Source organism: Pectinophora gossypiella, chromosome 17 (genome assembly GCF_024362695.1).
Source record: "Pectinophora gossypiella chromosome 17, ilPecGoss1.1, whole genome shotgun sequence".
NCBI lineage: Eukaryota > Metazoa > Arthropoda > Insecta > Lepidoptera > Gelechiidae > Pectinophora > Pectinophora gossypiella.
In genome coordinates this window covers 11,459,255-11,481,895 of record NC_065420.1, presented here as the reverse complement: position 1 = coordinate 11,481,895, position 22,641 = coordinate 11,459,255, and the positions used below count along the sequence as shown (strand labels likewise).

The 22,641-nt window shown below is 38.3% G+C and overlaps 2 protein-coding genes and 1 long non-coding RNA gene across 3 annotated transcripts in view; 1 reads left to right on the top strand and 2 right to left on the bottom strand.

Annotated features, from left to right (window-relative positions):
* LOC126374188 (adipokinetic hormone/corazonin-related peptide receptor variant I) overlaps window positions 1–22,641 on the bottom strand; it is a 108,196-nt gene that overhangs the window by 55,410 nt on the left and 30,145 nt on the right. The gene's annotated exons all lie outside the window — the stretch shown is intronic.
* On the bottom strand, window positions 2,888–4,947 carry LOC126374187 (neuronal acetylcholine receptor subunit beta-2-like). Its single transcript, XM_050020683.1, has one exon. It carries the CDS (start codon window positions 4,896–4,898, stop codon window positions 3,666–3,668), a length of 1,233 nt encoding a protein of 410 aa, XP_049876640.1. The 5' UTR covers window positions 4,899–4,947; the 3' UTR covers window positions 2,888–3,665.
* LOC126374250 (uncharacterized) overlaps window positions 21,486–22,641 on the top strand; it is a 131,882-nt gene continuing 130,726 nt past the window's right edge. The window contains exon 1 of the long non-coding RNA XR_007567419.1: window positions 21,486–21,679. This is a non-coding gene — a long non-coding RNA (uncharacterized LOC126374250). The remainder of the gene's footprint in view (window positions 21,680–22,641) is intronic.

The window sequence follows — 22,641 nt, the reverse complement described above, 5'->3', positions numbered from 1 at the left end:
CTTCAAGTTTTTTTGAAGTTACTATTCACTAAATATATTGTACGGCGAAGTACACGATTTTAGAACACGCTTATGTGCAATTTCATATTGTTAATGCATTTAATAAATTAGTGCCAACAAGCCACTCGGCTGATTCGGTTGTTTTCTTTCCTCCGTCCCCGTCTACATAACATAAATAACCTATATACGTCCCACTGCTGGGCACAGGCCTCCCCTCAATCAACCGGAGGGGGTATGGAGTATACTCCACCACGCTGCTCCACTGCGGGTTGGTGGAGGTATTTTTACGGCAAATAGCCGGGACCCACCGGGGCTTAACGTGCCCTCCAAAGCACGGAATCAACTTATTTTTTCAGACAATCTGGTGATTCAAGCCTGTAAAGTCCTTACCAAACATAGGACAGTCTCACAATTTGATTTCGACAATGTCTCCATCGGGAATCGAACCCGGACCTCCAGATCGTGAGCCTAACGCTCTAACCACTAAACCACGGAGGCTGTTAGACCACGGAGTCCCCGTCTATCTTATCATTTCTATCGCCTCATTATAAGTGTAGTTCACGCTACAATATAGACATGAGATGTAAGGGGCCTTCGGCGGTTCATTAGGAGTATCAACCAAGTTGCAAACGAAGCAATCTAGTGTAATTGAATAAAATGTTTCGATTGACATGTTACTGTTAACGACAGCCTCCTCGGTCGTCCTATAACGATTACTTATATAATATAATATATTTATAATCGTTACATGAGCCATGTCAGGGGCCTTCGGCGGCTCAATCATAACCCTGACGCCAGGGTTGATGAGTCTGGTATTCCACCTCACAACCCATACGATAAGAAGAAGAGGCATTAGTTGAAGTTGAAACGTGTCTAAATTGTATCATATTTAGTTTTATCTTTGATCCCGTCTAGTCTTTGCACGAAGCCCTTGAGGTTGGACATTGTAATAAAGTACACTCCCCACTGCTTTGTGTTCTATTTTGATACAGTAAATCTCTTAGGCGAATTTAAAAGCCTATTTTCGTACCTAATCTCTTTTAAGTACTGACTAGGATTAGATTAGGTACGAAAAAAATACTGATTTTCTTTATTCGTTTAAAGAGAGCAAAGTGGAAAACCAAACCCATATAAAAATCGCGTTCTTACCGTCAGTCGTTTATCCCGTGCGGTGCGTGCGAACGAGACAGACTATCTACGCCACTCCCTTACTCTTCAACGGCTAACGGTTTAAATATGTCGTGGCCAGATCGTAGAATTGATCATTTCATGATGTGTTCGGCCATTACATGAAATGGCCAACTTAAGTTAACAATATCATTAAAACGTCAATGTTTAATGATATTTCAATCAACGTTTGGCCATATCGTTAATGTAGGCGGTGTTCATGCTATGTGGTGTAATTAAAATGCGAATAGTCAATTAATTTCTTAGGTTCCAAATTATGTACCTACTCGATATGGAAAATTGTACAATTAATTGATTCATCGATTATAATATCAATCAAGTTTTAAATATAATCGACACCAGTGCCACTACCGGTGGATATTGTTACTAATTTTACGATATTAAAATTAGTAACTATTGTGATTGCCAACGTTTGGCCATATCATGAAGTAATCGTGCATTTAGTTGCTCATATCGTTAAACGTTTTGTGTTCATTGAACTGGCCACGACAGATATACTAAAGTGACCAGGCATGAAGTGACCACTCACGTGAAATAATGTAGCAACACTAGTTTTTTAGTTTTTAATTCGACCGCAAGATGGCGCGTTTAGCACTCTTTACTCCAATTCTCAAAAATGTGAATAATGTAATGTGTATTAATGTCATTTTAGGAGTACAGTCCAAAGTTTTATGTATTATTATTATTATTAGCCTGTATGATCCCACTGCTGGGTAAAGGCCTCCCCATGTCTTTCCAAGTATGCCAGTTCTGTGCGAGCTCTATCCAGTCTTTTCGATAACCGTCGAGATCATCGCGCCATCGTTTCCGGGGTCTACCACGTCTACGGGGTCCGTCCTGTGGTACCCAGTGGGAGATGATATTTGCCCATCATTCCGGGTCATCATCTGGCGGTCTTCTTGCTTTTTTTTGTTACCGGTTTTATGTGTTATTTTATTTAAAATTCCAGCTACGCACATTTACGATTACTTTTATTATCGTCCGGACTCCGTGGTCCAATTATTGAGCGTTGGTCTAACGATCCGGAGGTACTGGGTTCGAATCCCGGTGGAGACATATCACAAAAATCACATTGTGATCCCTAGTTTGGTTAGGACATTACAAAACATTTTCTGGCGTTTATCTTTGTTCATCTGTCTCGATTGCCCTTACAGTACTACTTCGTTAAATAAATTCACAGAACTTTCACGCTTTTTGTGATGTGGATTTATAAAATATATTGCTTAACAGATGTGGTATTTCGGTATTTCCCTGCTCGATCGAATCAGAAATGAGGAGATACGCAGGAGAACTAAAGTCACCGACATAGCTCGGAGAATTGCAAAGCTGAAGTGGCAGTGGGCAGGACACATAGCGAGGAGAACCGATGGCCGATGGGGCGGAAAGGTCCTAGAATAGCGACCACGTGTCGGACGACGCTCAGTGGGTAGGCCCGCTACAAGGTGGACCGACGACCTGGTGAAGGTCGCGGGAAGCCGCTGGATGCGGGCAGCGCAGGACCGATCGTCGTGGAGATCCTTGGGGGAGGCCTATGCCCAGCAGTGGGCGTCGTACGGCTGATGATGATGATGAACAGATGTGGATTATGAATAAAAATTAATGCGCTAAACGTACTCTTCCGCAAAAAAAATACAAGTTATTATTACTATAGATGTACGTAGGATTATCTTATACAAATATAACAAAAAACAAGCAAGCAGCGATCTTTTTAATCATTCTTATAATAAAACATAAACCTACAGCACAAACACACACACATACATTTTTTTTTTGACGTGACTTATTGTAGATTTGCCGCAGATGGCATTAACTACTTGGCCGGACAAATGGGGAGCGCTGAAGGCTCTCACCCGGTGCACACACATACAGTACAGTACTACAGGGGAGTTAAAAAGGCCACATAAAAGCTATTCATCTAAAAAAGTCAATATGGCTATTTGACATTTGTTTGAATTGCCCACTTACGTTTATATGCGCAGTTGTCAAATTGCAATATTGCTTTTTTAGATGAATTGTTTTAATATCTATTAACTAAACTAAAATATTTTAAGAGAAAGCGTGGCGTTAGGTCATCATCAGCCCATTAACGTCCCCACTGCTGGGGCACGGGCCCTCCCTATGGATGGATAGGGAGATCGGGCCTTAAACCATCACGCGGGCCCAGTGCGGATTGATGGTTATTAACGACTGCTGATGCAGCCGGGACCAACGGCTTAACGTGCCTTCCGAAGCACGGAGGAGCTCGAGATGAAAACTTTTTTTTTGTGGTCACCCATCCTATGACCGGCCTTTGCGAAAGTTGCTTAACTTTAACAATCGCAGACCGAGCGCGTTTACCGCTGCGCCACCGAGCTCCTGAGGGCGTGAGGTAAAGCTACATTATTTATTTCATATTATTATTTTTGCCGGCTTCTTTGCGTAAACCAAGACAATAAAACGTTGTAGTGCCTTCAACATTAGATTTACATTTGGACTACCTAATAGGTAAATGTAATTGGCGTCAACTTAGACATGTACACAGAGAAGAAACAGGCATAAACTACTGTAAAAACAACTATAAATAAACTATTTAAAACATTAGCAAAATCCAACCACTCTCCTTTAATTTTCTTGCCCTCAGTCAAATTTTCTGAAAGCGTTATTGATTGGCTGTCATCTTCCCACCTTGGCCATATTATGAACTTGAACTTAGTTTTAAGAACACAATCATTTACTTTAGTTATCCAAGCTGGTAATGGTTTATCTGTATTCATTAAGTATTGCAAGAAACACGTCAATGGAATGGTTATAAAAGTCAAAACAGCTGAACTGCGTACTAACAAAAGGATCATGGGCGGATCTGCGCTGTGCTTCGGAATAAATTCCGCGATTTGCTGCAAAATATAGTAATGCAATAACAAACATAAACCAGACATTGATAGACGAATACCATCTACTTTTAATACTAATGATGTCAATGTAAGAACACAGAGGACGAAGCATGGCATTACAATAGTAACAACAAGGCCCGGAGCTTGCCTTTCTATATCAAATGTTATAGAAATCTGTTCTGTTTTATTTGGATTTTGAGATACATTGTAGTTAATTATATTCCATCCAACTCCGTATTCCGCTCCGAACATGGATATTCCAGCAAATGTAAATACTACTGACGTATAAGGTTTCTCCCAATTGCCGAAATGAAGTGTGCATGATTGGGTGTCATACGGCCACTTTCCGAGCTTGGAGCTGCAAGCAGCGTCGTGCCTCATCCTCGGAATGCATTGCACTTTTCCATCGTATTCGAGAAAACATTTACAATACAGAAAGTCAATTTCATTCTCGTCTAGAGTATTGAAGAGGCGCAAGCCTGGAGTCCAAATACGCATACTGGATACTATCATCTTCTCAATTCCTCCGTACTTTTTCGGGTCCCACGTCAGTCTTTCATCGACCCACTGTATGTAGACCATATTGTAGATGGAGAATACTTCTTCATTTGACAGGAATCTAAAGTTTCTCACAATGAAATTGAGAGTAACATTTAAAGGGTTCGTGCTGTTGTTAGGCGGCGGTTTGAATAGGTTGCTTTTCATTATACACTTTTTGATCACGTCATTGTAAAGCTGAACTTCCCAAGAGAAATCTTCAGTTCTATGGTCGATCACACAGTCTTTGCAATAAACAACACTGAATAAACATAAAAATACGAAGCTCTTGTCTAAAGCCATGTTGGTTTACAACTGATACTAATCCGAACATGAGACGCGCGAGATATTGTAGTAACTAGATATACATACGCCCACAAAAATAACGATTATGTAAAAAGGGTGTTCAGAAACTTAAATTAAAAACGAAGTTGTCGAAACAATTACTTTTAAGCGAAAAATAAAAGTGAGGTAATAATTTCAGTTGATTGTCTTTTGTTGCATTTTGGCGGACTGACAAAAGTAGTGCAAAATTCGCTTACCCATAAGGCGATTCTCACACTGCCCCGCATGATGCAGCGTAGCGCGTGGATGCTTGTACGCGCGTTCATGCGCATTTTCTGTGTTAGACTGTGCGTGTTTTCTATACAAACGGAGATACTTATAATCAACGGATGAACACACATTCACGCGCTACGCTGCATCATGCGGGGCAGTGTGAGAATCGCCTAAAGGATAAACTGTGGTAAGTGCCTAAAAGCATATGACCACTAGAACTCGAAGTCGAGCAGATTTTGCCATAAGTAGGTTGAAACTTCCCTCCACGTACAGCTGAGTGAGCCCCTGATGAGCAAGCGTTGTGTTGTCCTTGGAGGATACCTAATAACTTCAGTGACGCATAAACTCCTCATCCCTAAGCAAATACTAGACGCCTAGTTTACGAGGGTGAGGTTTTCTTTTCTGGAATTAAGCTAGGTACTGGTGCTGGTATCTAACTTTATTTTAAATTATACCTGTAATTTTCTTATCCGCTGAAAAAGAAAGAGACGGGTAATCGACAGGCATAAAATTTATGGAACACACGTCAATTTTAAGCAGAAATCTCAAACAACCGTCTAAACATTTTACATCGGCCAATAACCCGACAAAATTAAGTTGTCAAACGGTTTGCATACCAGCGAGATACCACCTTTTTGATTCTTCCTAAAATTTACGACTGTCAGTCATCTGTCTCTTTCCTTTTCGGCGACTAAGAAGATGACAGGTATAAACTTAAAGTAAAATTAGGAGGTGTCTGCAGGAACCGGGGCCAATGTCGGTAGGTATTATCCTGTAGACACCATCTAATTTTATTTTAAGACATTTTCCTATCCGCCAAAAAGAAAAGACGGGTAATCGACACACATAAAAAAATACTGAACAATACACGTCAATTTTAGGCAGCCTAATAATCCGACAGAATTAAGTTGACATCAAACGTCAAACGGGTTGCATACCAGAGAGATGCCTATTTAATTCGCCCGGGTCATTTATTTTGCAATTAGCTGCAATTTGCAATAAGCTGTCTACAATCCGTCCCTTTCCTTTTTGATAAAACAATGACAGGTATATATTTAAATTCAAATAAGAGGTATATGCGGGAATCGGGTTCATTATTTCCATTTATTAGCTTACCTATAGCTAAAATAACTTTTGTAGTCTGTTTACATTCTATTTAGAACTTATTTATTATTCAACTAAAACTATATTCAATATTCATAGTGCTTATCTACTTATTTAGAAATATCTCAACTATAAATAACTGTCCATGGTATTCATATAACCCTTTGGTTGGATATAAATCCATGTATCAGCTTAATTTACAAACCAACCAAATTTTCCTAGAAGTAAGTAGTTGATTTCAACTTCTTTAGATTGTATCAAATAGATAATGTGAGACTTACCAGGCTACGTTTGCCGAAAAAAATAAAGATGACGTTGTTCAGATTTAACGCGATAAAATAAAAAGATTTTTATTATTATTATTATAATTATACAAAAATATAACGTAACGGCAGAGGCATATATAAAGAATTGAAGATTGATAATCATAATTTTGAATGCTAATTGTATTAATTTAATTAATTAGATATGCATATGTTAATCTGGAATAAATGAATTTATTATTTATTATTATTATAAAAATAATTGTTGCTTGATATTTGGATCAGATACGTATAGAATTGTGTTGCTACTTAAAATGCTTGTTTTTATTTTGATCAGAATAAAAATGAGAAAATCTAATTGTACCCGAAAGTAATAAAAAGGGTCATCATTTATACCCCAAAACAAAGATAAAAGATGCATATTATTATTTATTTATTTATTTATTTATTTTTAGGGAAATTTACAGCAAAATTACACAAAATATACACAACTCTAAGAAGCTACATGCCAACAAAAAATTTCCACATATATGAGTCTAAACAGTTAACTACGTACATACTAAAAAACGTAAACCGTTTGTAAACGGGATAAGTCCGATAACAGCAGCATTAACAAATAACTAGAAGAAACGAATTAATAAACGTGTAAGTACAGTTTAAGATACAATAACATCTGAAGTAAAACAGTTCAACTAATTCTATCAAACACTATAAGCCTAACCTATTAAAATGGCTCTGGGTTAACAATCTCTTTACGGATGCAATGCTAGTGCAGAAAAGGTCTATGTCAAGATCAGTAGACGCCTTGTTGAAACTATTACATGCTCTAATTATAAAAGTGTTACTACAGTAGTTTGTAGTTGCAGGCTGCAATGATAGGAGTGGTCTCTGACGAAAGCGTAGCTGGTTAGTGCGAATTCTAATCTTATTGAGTAATTATGTCTGTTATCCGTGAAATTAGAAGGTTAAACGAAGGCAAATCTGTACAGCGCCATCTGGATTGTTTTTGAGGAAGGTAACCTGGAAAGTCCCTCTTTGGCTGGACAAATGGGGAGCGCGGAGGGTTAGTATAGTTAGTAGTTAGTATGGTAGAGCCACTAGTAATCGAAATGGATTAGAATGACGTTAATCCCAATGCAAGGAAAAGGAGATTTCTGAAAAAAAATAATTAAAGAGGGTTGTAAAAAATTATAAAGGGAATATATATTTCTATTCTTTCCGCCTATGATCTTTACTTTAAGACTTGGATTCACAAAGAATTCGATGCTTCTAAGTAACTAAAATAAAACAAGTTTTATTCAGTAAGTTAAGACTTAGGTATCGATTCCTTCTGAATATTTCTGATAATCGATGAACTCACCAGTTTCTCTTTTTAAGGTTCTGTAGTTCATTAAAATTCGATTTGGTACGTTTTCCTGCGTTATTTGTTTGCTTAGCTGTCGTCATGAAGTCTATATCGAAGCAAGAACATTTCGTTTTCGTTTTCCTCGCCATACAATGAGAAATGAACAGTTTTTTACCGTATAAAGGTTTGTTGTTTGTTATTTATGTTTAGATAAGTATAGTGACTATGATTGAGAAGGGAATGTTAAGTTTGTTTGGATACGTAGAGCGGATGAAGGATAATAGGATTACGAAAGCGGTATATAAAGCGAAGGTTGATGGTATGGCTGGCAGAGGAAGACCTAGAAGGACGTACATTGACCAAATTGGAGATGTCTTTAGAACAGGTTTAGTACCTACGATCTTCTCTGAACCAGCGTGCGTGTATGAAACGATTGATGAATGTGGAGGAAGCAAGAGAAGTGTACCAGGATCGAACCAAATGGAATTCCATAGTCTCTGCTTACCCCGGTGGGAAATAGGCTTGAGTTTAGTATGTATGTTCTAATATTCCAGCCAAGTAGTAATTGCCATATGCGGCAATCTAAAATAAGTAGATATATGTATACGTTTTGTTGTTGTAATTGTGAACGCAGTGTTTACCTGTAATTGGAACACATATACAAAAACTAATTAAAGACTTGCATTTTATAACTTTACAATATGTGTACTGTTGGTATACCTATCTAAATATCATCATCATCATCACCAGCCCATTAACGTCCCCACTGCTGGGGCACGGGCCTTCCCTATGGATGGAAAAAAAATAAGTCACGTTAAAAAATACTATTACTATGATTTGTAGGCTCATCCAGATATTTTTCAGATTATTTAAGTCTATGTTCTAGAGAATCTCATTAAATTACCATAGGGTCTAGGAGGCATTTATAATTAAATTTAGATGTATAATATCGTGTAACAATTCGAGAAAATGGAAATGTGTTACTTAGTATTTGATTTGAGACAGCTTATTTTGTTTCAAAACAATATACAGTCTTAGGTAAGATTTTCTCGTTAACAATTTTAAAGATATTTAATCTCGGTGGGAACATATTATTATCACAAAAATTACTTTGTGATCTCTAGTTTGGTTAGGACATTACAGGCTGATCACCTGATTGTCCAAAAAGTAAGCCGATGAAGGCACGTCGTTACATAACCCATCCATGAACCAGGGTCTTTGGCGGGTGAATAATAACCCACATCAGGGTTGATAAATAAATATATAAAAATGTTTATTTCTTTATCTTTGTTATTTTTACATTATCAGGTGCACGGAGGCTCCATTTAAGCAACGATTTGCTTGTGATAGGAATCTCCGCTCTTCTATAACTAGATTTACATTATTATTTAACTAGGCTAGAGTAATTAAGTAAAACTAAGTACATCGTGTTTACAAATCAAGAGTAAGTACACATAAATGTAAGTACTTGGTTTCAATTGATTCCCAAGATACAGGCTTAAGCTTAGTTTGGGACTCAGGGTTTAACAATTAATTTGTGCAATCATTATGTAAACCCAAATTGTAAACCTAAATTGTAGAAATCAATTTTATAAAATAAATCAATTTATTTATTTAATTTAAGGGGTACAAAGTTTCACATAGAGGCCGTAGTAAGGCTAAGGTACTAAGCGAGTTTTATACCTACAGTTTGCAGTGTGCGTGTGCGTTTGCGTGTGCGTGTGCGTGTGTGTGTGTGTGTGTGTGTGTGTGAGAGAGAGAGAGAGAGAGTGTGTGTTTGTGTGTTGATGATTTTAGTAATTCACCTCACAACCCACACGATAGAAGAAGACTTGCCTATACCACGCTAACTGTTGCTCCTCAACTTTTCAATCACCGGCGTTAATTTTCTTTTAAATAAAAAAGCAAAAAGAAATGGAAAATAAAAGAGACAAAATTACAATTCTCAACTCAGTCCGTCAGAAACAAAGGTCAGAATGCTAATTATTGCCAGTAATTACTTCCTTATTTCGTAAGTGCTTTCTAAATCAATCTTTTCAAAAACAGAAAAACAAATTTAAAAAGTAAGCAATCAAAAGACAAAGATCAGAAGGAACGACTACAATGTCATGTTTCGATATTTGAAGTAAGTAAGTACTCCAATAAGCTTTCTTACCCATTTTTTTGCCGTCAAAATTAACTGGCGTATTGGTGTTACGTGCTTTTATTGGGTCACCAATTTCTGTAATTGGCACAAACATCTTTCTAGGTTAAATAATGAAATTGAAATTCGAGAAAATCCTTGAGACGAACGAATTTCTAAGTAGGTAGGTGAAGTACTAACGAGGGGTTCCTCAAAAACACGATAGATGGCGTTGTTAAGTTTTTTCTTCGTTTAAAGTTCTAATTTCATGGATAACAGACATATGCATCTTTTATTGTTTTTGGGTATAAATGAAGAGCCTTTTTATTACACCAAGGTACAATTACAACTTCCACCCATTATTATTCTGATCAAAATGAAGAGAAGCAATATACATAATATGATTAAAACACATAATAACGGGTTCTTACCGCGTTTAAAATGGCAATATGAGACTCCCGATATTTCGACAATGTTGCAAGTGCCATGAACCCGTTATTACCTGGTAAGAACCCGTTATTATGTGTTTTAATGTATACGTAATGTGATCGAAATATCAAGCAACACTTAGTTTTATATTATGTGCTTCTGCCATTAGTGTATGTATGTTCTTCCTTAAATAATTAAAACGATATTACATTTTTGGATTGAAACAGTACGTTCAGACCACAGTCAACATTATTTGCGGGTATCAAGTAAAGTTTATTTATTTATTTATAAAGTACGACCACATCACATATATTAAAACATTTTACATTTGTAAGGTTACGGTTTGGTGACTAATATATATGACAATTACGGCGTACATAACTTATACAATTAAGGGTACTTAAGTATTTAAAAATAAAGTAAAATTAAAATTAATTATTTTTTAAAGTGGAGGAAAAACACTGTTTACCCGTATGTTTACTCAAATAGTATGGAGAACTTTCAAAATTAGTAGCGACACGTGACGACAGTAGTACACGTGATGGGCGAAATGGGCAATTTTTATCCTCATTTAATAGAAATCTTAAAATTACTTAATATAAAAGAAAAATAACAATGTAAATCCCAAAACAAATACTTTCCCAAAAGCATTGACATCACAAAAGGTTGTTTTTCCTTCTGCATAATATTATTTACTCGAGTATTTAAATACATTAATGAAGTATACAGACTTTTGTTACGAAAATAGGGTCGATATTTCTTTGTGTAAATGAATGATATAATACTTATGGAAACTACCATCCCCCTAGCAGTGACGCATGAAGTTTTTAAGTATTTCCGGCCAAGTAGTTCTCCGGCCAAGTAGTTAATGCCATATGCGGCAAATGTACAATAAGTCACGTTAAAAAAAAATCTTTAAGTATGTTCGGGGGGGGGGGGTAAACCTAGCTCGAAGGAACATAAAATAAACATTCGATAAGTTTATCGATATATAACGCAGGCGAATAAATTTTGCCACTTTGACTGCCGATTCTCAAAACGGTTTAACTTGATTTCCTCTTCCTTTAAAGGAAATTGGATGATAATAATCAAGTATAAACAGTCTTGTCCAGAAGTTTTCCTTCGTTTCCAAACAAATGACATTTGATAAATCAACAACGCGGAATAAAGTAAAATCAGACTACTATTGAATAAACTTTTAAAAGGACAGACCGACAGCACAGAATAAGGAATAATACTACGTATGGAACGGCACCTCTCCGCTCCCCACCAGCGGGCTGAGCTGGGTTTACCTCACCCCCTCGGTCTTACTTTATTCTTCAATCGTTTGAGCATTTCACGTCACACACACACAGATGCGTGTGTACGATATGTGATGCGCGTCAATGTGTAGCGTCTGCGTAAAACGAGTTTTGTATGACGTGTCGTGTCGTGGTGTGGTGCTGGCGACGTGGGTCTCCACGTATTTACACGTTACGCCGCCGGCCGTGACGTGTAGATGAGGACGGGCACTCATTCAAAAGACATTAAAAGTAATTCTTGAATATTCCGTCTCGTCACATAACTTCTCCAATCAACAAAATGTGTCAATTTAATTCGTTAATTGCGTAATGGTCGCTGTGCCTAACAGATCATTAATTGTAAATGACACGCGAAGTCTCAACGAACAGACCTTTACGTTAGCTTAATGCAATGGTTGAGTTGTAATGGGTTTGAATCCCGGTGATATATCACAGAAATAGGAAGAAAGAAAGAAATTGTCCGAAAGTAACATGAGAAATTATTCGGCCCAATTTAAGGTATTGTAGTTGTAGGTGTAAATACCTAACTTCCGCATGTTTTTATTTTTTATTTTTTTATAAAAGTATCACCTAATCCTATACTACACCGTCTACAATCCAGCAAAATTTTAGCAACTGAGCATTTAATATAGGGGTCTACATACATACATAAACTCACGCCTATTTCCCACCGGGGTAAGCAGAGACTATGGAATTCGATTTGCTTCGTTCCTGACACACCTCTCTAGCTTCCTCCACACATACCTACATTACAGGGGACGTCATACAAAAAATGCTTCATTGCCTACACTGTATTATGGATGGAATTTTCCTTATCAGTTCTGATAAATTGATACCATATTGTAGAAATTACGAGAATTGGCAAGCGAATACGTTCAAGGTTCGGTTTTTTATCCGCTCCAAATCCAGAAAACAGCTAAAAGACAATGCGTACACAGAAATCGGATCAACAGCGTACTTACGTCTGCATTTGAAAATCACTCAAAAGGTAATCAATTCTGAACACCAAGAAAATTGTGTACACCAGGACCGCCTACGTAATATCGCATTTCCTAATGAAATATTGTACGGGTTTTGTACATTATCCTCATCATCATCAGCCCATTAACGTCCCCACTGCTGGGGCACGGGCCTTCCCTATGGATGGATAGGGAGATCGGGCCTTAAACCACCACGCGGGCCCAGTGCAGATTGGTGGTTAATAACGACTCCTAATGCAGCCGGGACCAACGGCTTAACGTGCCTTCCGAAGCACGGAGGAGCTCGAGATGAAAACTTTATTTTTTGTGGTTACCCATCCTATGACCGGCCTTTGCGAAAGTTGCTTAACTTCAACAATCGCAGACCGAGCGCGTTTACCGCTGCGCCACCGAGCTTCTCAATCCTCGAGCCGACCGAGCTCCTCGAGCTCCTCGGGTTTTGTACATAAATGTACTAAAACAAAGAAAAAATGCTCTAAAAGCTCTTCTAAAAATCTAAAAGCTCTAAAAAATACAGACTGTTAGTTTTTTTTTTACGTGACTTATAGTAGATTTGCCGCAGGTGGCATTAACGACTTGGCCGGACAAATGGGGAGCGCTGAAGGCTACAGCTGAAGGGTACAACGTTTTAGACAAGAGGCTTGAGGGTGCCCAGTTGGGCGGGAACCTCGGCTCAGGGCGTCGTCTGAGAGGGAAAATATTTGAAAGAATTATACGACCCTAGTGGGTCGATAGCGATAAGCGCTGAGTGAGGGAAATCGTCGACAGCGCAGGCGGGGTACGTATCGGGGGGACTGTTAGTGACATCGTAACGAATACTGAGGGGGATGATTCTTTAGCTCATGATTCTGAGTTAATATCAAGTGGAATTTTCCGTCGATTGAAGCAAGCGTTTTGCCAACTGGGCTACCACAGCATCTTTCTCAAAACAAGTACATTATTTAAACGAAAAAATAACCTTTTGATATTCTAAGTAGGAAGCTGATTTGTTATTTTAATATATATTTACATAATGTTGATTAGGTTGAAAATTATATCTTGCGTACTTACTGATGAATTTATCTTAAAAGTCAATAACCGACCATCATTGATGGTCAATTAAAAAATTGAATTAACGGCCTCCGTGGTCCAATGGTTGAGCGTTAGGCTCACGATCCCGAGGTCCCGGGTTCGAATCCAGTTGGGGAATTATCACAAAAATGAATTTGTGATGCCTAGTTTGGTCCTCTCCAAACAAGGCATCTAGGTGATCAGCTTGTAATGTCCTCACATTACAGGCTGATCACCTAATTGTCCGAAAGTAAGACGATCCGTGCTTCGTGCAACGTTAAGCCGTTGGTCCCGGTTACTACTTACTGATGTAAGTACGTAGTCGTTACATGAGTCATGTCAGGGGCCTTTGGCGGCTTAATAGTAACCCTGACACCAAGATTGATGAGGTTGGTAATCCACCTCACAACCCACACGAGAGAAGAATTAAAAATTAATTGATCCTATATTCGCTTCTACTTTTCCTTAATAAATCAACCAATAAATAATGTTGTAGAACATCTCCAGTAGTGGCTAGGGGTCTGTTGTTACTATTAATAATATGAGAAACTTCTTTTTTTTATCGTGTAGGTTGTGAGGTTATTAATTAGCCGCCAAAGGCCCCTGACATAACTCACGTAACAACTACTTATTTACATCAGTCAGTAGTAACCGGATCCAACGGCTTAACGTGCCTCCCGAAGCACGGATCATCTTACTTTCGGGCAATCATGTGATCAGCCTGTAATGTCCTAACCAAACTAGGGATCACGAAGTGATTTTTGTGATATTTCCCCAACAGTATTCGAACCTAGGGCTTTAGGATCGTGAGCCCGACGCTCAACCGCCGGACCATAGAGGCCGTTAATAATACTAAAAACCACAGAACAAAAGGTCGTTTTCTAAGAACTCTCTTTCCTTTAAACTGTTGTTTACAAGAATCCAGTACTGATAGGAGAGAAAGGTCGAGTATCTTATTCATAATTAGCGATAATTAATTCATGAAACGAGACGATAGGTACTGGCGATAGGGTGATCGAAGTCCAGCTTAGGTGACCTACAAACACACGGTTCATGTCGATGAGTAATAACATGTAACACCTATTTATATTTTAGAGGGGGTCTGGAGAATACTCCACCACGCTGCTCCGCTTTTGGTGAAAATGTTTTACGGCGAATAGCGGGACCAACGGCGTAACGTACCCTCCGAAACACGGAATCATCTTCCTTTTTCGGACAATCAGGTGATTCAAGCCTGAAAAGTCCTTACTTAAAGTATTTAAGTCTATAAATTATTATGTAATACAAACTGGATTTAAAAAAAAGAAAAGAAAGGAAAACATGAAACAGTAGGACTAGGGCCCAGTGCTGGGAGGTTTTCTGGCCACGTCTTTCCCTCAGCGTTACAGATTCCGATGTGGTAGTAGTTTTACAGCTAGTTACATTGTAATTTAATTTTTTGACGTTCAAAAAGCGCTAACTTTGTAAGTCAATTTTGAAAAATAAATATTTTTGAATTTTGTTTTTTTTTTAATCTTAGCAAACAAAGGACAGTCTCACAAAGTGATTTCGACAACGTCCCCATCGGGAATCGAACTCGGACCTCCAGATCGTGCGCCTATCGCTCTAACCACTAGACTAAGGAGGCTGGAAGTCTAACTTCTTGATTCGAATTCAATGGTTTCGAACCCAAGGCATGATTCGAGCACGTAGTGACACTACAAATACAAATATACTTTACTAGCTTTTGCCCGCGACTTCGTCCGCGTGGAAGGATTTTTCCTGCTAATTCCCGTTCCCGTAGGAATTCCGGTAATTCCTTTCTTAGTGCACCTCTACGGTACCTAAGCTACGTCCCTTCCAAATTTCAAGTGCCTACGTTTAGCCGTTTAGGCTGTGCGTTGATATGTCAGTCAGTCAGTTTCTCCTTTTATATATTTAGATTGCCCAAAATAAAAGGAAATATTAACAAAATACTCTTAAAACTAAGTACATATCAAACCGCTTAAAGCGAACAGACCTTTCACCGATCCAAACGAATTATATTATGTCTAAAAATACCGAATACTTATAAAACACCCGTCAAATGCAAATAAATTCCATATATTCCATATATTCGCGTGATGGTTTAAGGCCCGATCTCCCTATCCATCCATAGGGAAGGCCCGTGCCCCAGCAGTGGGGACGTTAATGGGCTGGCGATGATTAAGTACCTGATTTTCGTATCTAACCAAGTTATTTAATGTGTCCATATAAGTACTAAGTAATGAATAAATACTGGTTTAGGTCTGTGCTGGATTCGAACCCGCGACCCCAAAGTGAGAGGCAAGCGTTCTACCACAGATCATATAATACTAAGTTCTACCAACAGGGCTACCACGGCGCCAGTCACGGGGCCAGGAACAGCGCAGTATTCATGAAATATCGGGATATTTCATGACCATTGCGAGCAGCCCAGCCCGCAACGCTTACGGTATACCGCCTCTATGTGCATTGGTCTTAAAGGTTGTCGTTTCGCGACATGTTGTGGTTACTCCTACGCTAATATAAATTTCTGGCATTGTAATGTACACTTCATTTATAACAAACATTATAGAAGGAAAAATTGAAGGGAAGAGAGGAAGGGGTAGACCTAGGATAACATTTATGAAACAAATAAAAGAGAAGGTGCAGGTCGTGTCGTATCGGGAGGTGAAGGTTTTGGGGGGAAGAAGACAGGAATGGCGATTACCCCACCGACAAGAGCGTAGCTCTTAAATAGAGAGAGAGAGAGAATGTACACTGGTGGAATATAAGTTCAAAATATTCCTTTACACAGGACGAACCTTTCACTTTAAACGCCGCTAAACTTTTCACTCCCCTATAAATGCTAATCTGGGTCAACCTTGATCCATTTTGTGTACTTAATTGGATCGATTTTATTGCAAAGGGGATTATATAAATTGTATTCCGTACAAAAAGCACTTGGATTCGCTGGAAGTTCTCCAGCGGCTTAATATAATGTTTCGTAAGTCGGATTATCCATTAAAAGCTACGGAGCTGTAAAATCAAACAGATGCAATAGAATTCGGGCAAAGAATAAGGAATAATACTAGGTACGTACAGAACGGCAACTCTCCGCTCCCCACCAACGGCAGTTCACCTTAAACCTAAATTACTGACTAATGTATTTAATTAACTTTCGCAAAGGCCGGTCATAGGATGGGTGACCACAAAAAAATTAAAACTTTTCATCTCGAGCTCCTCCGTGCTTCGGAAGGCACGTTAAGCCGTTGGTCCCGGCTGCATTAGCAGTCGTTAATAGCCACCAATCCGCACTGGGCCCGCGTGGTGGTTTAAGGCCCGATCTCCCAATCCATCCATAGGGAAGGCCCGTGCCCCAGCAGTGGGGACGTTAATGGGCTGATGATGATGATGTATTTAATTACTATTACTTGGCCGACATTCTATCACGTTTACCAATGACGTCACAGTTTGCATTTTCATACAAATTCCATAATCATTTCGTGTTTTGACGTTTAGAAAAAAGTAACTGATTTGACTAGTTGGAAACTAGCCTATTTATACAATAATATGAGTAACCGTCTTACACACATACATAAGATCCCGCCTGATGCCATAAACCATAAAGTTGAGGTTGAAGATCACGCCTGCTTCCCAGTGGGGTAGGCAGAGACACCGGAATTCCACTCTTCTATAGTGTGGGTTGTGAGGTGGATTACCAACACCATCAACCCTGGTGTCAGGGTTATTACTGAGCCGCCATAGGCCCCTGATATGACTCATGTAACGACTATGTACTTACATCAGTAAGTAATAACCGGGACCAACGGCTTAACGTGCCTTCAGAAGCACGGATCATCTTACCTTCGGACAATCAGGTGATCAGCCTGTAATGTCCTAACCAAACCACACAGTGATTTTGTGATATGTCCCCACCGGGATTTGAACTCGGGACCTCCGGATCGTGAGCCCAACGCTCAAACCACTGGACCACGGAGGCCCACTACGATCCTGACACACCAGTTTCGCTTCCAACACTGTCATCAAAGACTTAACCAACTTACGAAACGGTGAAACGCAATAAATTAGAACTATTTTAAATATTTTCGCATGTGTAAGGAAGTAGGTATATTGATTTAACATTGAATGGAAGTAGGTAATAAAAAGTATTTTTACTCTTCTATGTTGTAATGTTCAAAATATTATTTTAACTGGTGCTGTATGAAACGACTTATTTGTTTATACTATCTTCTGCTACTAGGCACTTCATGATAAATCAATGAATAATAACTTAGGTATTAAGAATGTTTTAGACTACATTTTTTTTTCTTCCCTTTTGCGCGCAATCTAACACCTTTGTATAATAAGCACTTCTTGTGATGTATAGGTATCATTTTAGGTAAACAACCAGTAGTCGCTTCCTATTTTGGGCCTTAGTTGGCTTGATCCTGCGGCAGCCTCCTTCTTAGTTTTAGTTGTGTGTTCTCATCCATGAGCGGCCTGGCCAGAATATTAGGATGGGCTGTTATTCTGTTTTTCGTCATACGGTTTGCATACCAGTGTGTGCACACCTTTTTGATTCGCCCGGGTTATTCATTCATTTACTCATTCTTCCTAAAATTAAGAGCTGTGAATCATCCGTCCCTTTCCTTTTCGGCGGATACGAAAATGACAGGTAGGTATAACTTAAAGTAAAATTAGAAGGTGTCTGCAGGAATCGGGGCCAATAACTTATTAACTCACAAAGACATCATCATCAAGAGCCACGCTCTTGTCCGTGCAGCATTTTCCATGCTACTTTTTTAGGAAAAATAGGGCAGTAGTTTCCCTCTTGCCTTCCGTCACGCAGTACTCTGTCTGACGCAAGTGGGATGGCGCCCAGAGTGGCTATTACAAAGCCATACTAGGACTCCTGTCCTCCGCCTCTGAATAGTACTGACAGTTACTGCTGCCCTCTGTCAGGTTCCAGGTTACAGTCCCTGTGACACAGACTCACTAAGACACTGCTCCATTAATTATACGTTATCTTAAAAAATATAAAATGCCACCACTTGATAACGTCGTAATAAGACTCTTTTTTTATAGTAAAAAATGCTCCCGTTTCCGAAAATACCAAATTAATTGCTGTAATAGGATACTGCAGAGGAAAATATTTAATAAATGAAACATCTATACGAGGTGTTAGTGACACCGTAACGATGGGATGATTCAGACCATGATTCTTCTCTCTCTCTATTTAAGAGCTGCGCTCTTGTCGGTGGAGTAACCGCCATTCCTCTCTTCTTCCCGCCAAAACCTTCACCTCCCGATACGACACGACCTGCACCTTCTCTTTTATTTGTTTCATAAATGTTATCCTAGGTCTACCCCTTCCTCTCTTCCCTTCAATTTTTCCTTCTATAATGTTTGTTATAAATGAATCGTGTCGTATCAGGTGGCCAATCATATTTCCTCTCCGGTTCTCTATAGTCTTCAATATGGTTCTCTTTTCTTCAACTCTTTCCAGCACTTTTTCATTTGACACCATTTCAGTCCAGCTTATACCCTCCATCCTTCGCCAACACCACATCTCAAACGCTTCCAATCTCTCTCTGTCTCTCTGTGTCATAGTCCACGTTTCACTTCCATAGAGTGCAATGCTCCAAATATATGATTTAATAAACCGTTTCCTTATTTTTAATGATATGTTTTTGGTTTTCAAAATGTATCTATAAATGTATGTATCCATGATTCTTATTTGATTAGAAATTAAATTTTTCGCCGCAAAAGTATGGAAGTGAAAATAATTAAAAAGCACTAAAGTTTTCAAGAATTTTCCGGCAGGATATTCCACTTGATATTAAGTCAGAATCATGGTCTGAATCATCCCCCTCAGTATTCGTTACGGTGTCACTAATACCTGTGGGTACTTGTATGGCTACCGAACGTACTTGTACGGGGTGTAATTCTCTGACGTCGACATATTTTTATACAAGAAACAAACATTTAAATATAAAATTCTTCTAGAACTAAATAATGATGCTTAACTTGAATTTTTATCATTACTTTTTGTAAACTCTATCTCATTTTTTATTTTATAACTTATTATTTTTAATTCCCGATTGGTGTTTGTATTTTGCGGCCTACTGTCCCTCTTCTTATTAATATTAAGTACTACTACTCTAGGGAAACCTATAATTGGCCTATGTATAAGCAACATACCACTGTTAAAATTTAATTGTAAGCTGTTGGTTTTCTCAATAAACAATAAAATAAATAAATAAATAAGTGACATCGTAACGAATACTGAGGGGGATGATTTAGCTCATTATTCTTCTCCATGATTCTGAGTTAATATCAAGTAGAATTTTCCATCGCGAAGGTATAGAATCGAAAATAATTAAGAAAAACACAAAATAAAACATGAAGTTTGCGGAAAATTCCAATTGATATGTGGTCTGAATCATCCTTCAAAGTTTTTGTTACGATGTCACTAACCCTGTACAAGTACGTCCGGTACCAATACAATTGGGTTGTCACAGACAAGCGCCATCGAGCGAAAACGGTGTGTAACAATTTAGCTAGCTGGCTACATCCACATATTTTATCAAAAAAATAAAAATAAAAACAAAATGGAGATCAAGAACGACGCTGTTTTATTTTCCCGCTCCTTATGTTCATTATATTCAACCAAGTATATCCAAATCGAATAACTATTTCTTCATGGGTGTTAATGACACCGTAACGAATACTGAGGGGGATAATTCAGACCATGATTCTGGCTTGATACCCAGTGGAATTTCCTGTCGGAAAATTCATGAAAACTTTAGTATTTTTTAACTATTTTCAGTTCCATACTTTAAAATAAACTCAGACACCTACTTTTTTGATCAGTAAGGGTCTTGAAGTGTTTGTTGTCGCGAGAGCCCGATATTTATCAGCAAGTAAATAAATAAATCACGCCCCGTGTAGTAAATCCCATTTTCGTAGGGACGCCTTTTATCTTGTTGCTTTACTACTAGAGGTATAAACTTATATGGAAGAAGGTTTACCTAAATAATTCAGAATAACACGTGCGCAACGGGATAAAATTATCGATCGCGTCAATAAATATTGTCAAAATTCTGTTTTGTTGTAACATGCGTGGCACGTGATTTGTTCGTATTTTGACAAAACGACATGACTAACTTGGGTTCAGATATTAGCACCAATCGACAAAACGGCATAATATCGTCAGAATCGATGAGTAAAACTTTCGAAAACAACAGTTAAGATTCTGGAATAGAAACCTCTTAAATGCCGTAAAAACCAAAATAAAAGTCTTCTTCTATCGTGTGGATTGTGAGGTGGTTACCAACCCAATCAACCCTAAAAGTGAGTTAAAAAAAAGTGAGTAGATAAAAGTGTAAAAATAAGATTACATGTATAAGATGTAGTAGTATTTTTATTATCTTTTTTCACTTCATTGTTAAATTATATAAAAAAATATATAGATAATAATTGTATTAGAACTCCGCACAACTCAGGAATATAATACTGTACCAATGGAAGACAGCTGGTACTTATAGCACAGGTTGTACCTATTGTAAGTGCCAGCAGTGCTTTAAAATTGTTAATCTTCTAGCAGTATCATATAATTGTACCAATTAGTTTTTAAGTTGTTTGGAACAATAAATACATTTTATTATTTATTATATATGTATCAACTAAAAAAATAACGCGGCCTATGCCCTTAGTTGTCAATCAGTTAACATAAGCACACCCCGGACACATTACATAACATAAACTGCCTATATACGTCCCACTGCTGGGCACAGGCCTCCCCTCAATCAACGGGAAGGGGTATGGAGCATACTCCACCACGCTGCTCCACTGCGGGTTGGTGGAGGTGTTTTTACGGCTAATAGCCGGGACCAACGGCTTAACGTGCCCTCCGAAGCACGGAATCATCTTACTTTTTCGGACAATCAGGTGATTCCAGCCTGAAAAGTCCTTACCAAACAAAGGACAGTCTCACAAAGTGATTTCGACAATGTCCCCATCGGGAATCGAACCCGGACCTCCAGATCGTGAGCCTAACGCTCTAACCACTAGACCACAGAGGCTGTTACTAGACCACAGAGACACCCCGGACACTTCATACAAACAACCTCGTATTACACAGACACCACACATTGACGTTATCGTACACGCGCATCTGTGTGTGTGTGACGTCTGACACCATATTAATATGATTTAAGTCTAAACTATGTTCGAGGGGGGTTGAGGTAAACCTAGCTCAGACGCTGGTGGGGTTCAATATAATACTTGAGCTCGATGAGGTGTGGGTACATAGTTCAGCTTCCAATGGATGTGTGTCCTCTATAATAGTTGTCTCATCCACTATAATCACTGTAGTCTTGCTCATAACAACTTAAATACTAATAAATTCAATAAGCAGCAATTCAATAAATACCAAAGTTACCAGACTAGACTACATCTAATTGTTTGTTTAACAAAGAGAACTAAACATTTATTTGAAAGCTTTGCAACTCTGACCGATTTAATTGAAATACGTAATACTTTGTCAACATTGTAACGAACTCACAAAAAAGCATTAATTACAAATAAATTGGATTTTAGTACCAACGGAATCCTAAACAAATTCACAGTAAATAAGTACAATAAAACATGGTACTTGTGCTCAAAAGTGACAGCTAACATTTCAAGCTTACACGCGCTGACTCGCTGAAACGAGTAACGTTTTTAATATACTTTGCAAGGCAATTTTGAATTTTTAGTAAAATACAGTACTAAAAGTTTTAATGATTTGTATATACATATGTGACAAGTGATAGTAATTAAGAACGTTAGTCAGTTATTCGCTGAACAATAATAAAATTTAAGTCATTGGAATGTTGGAGTTGCCAATTTAATAGTGACACTCAATTTAA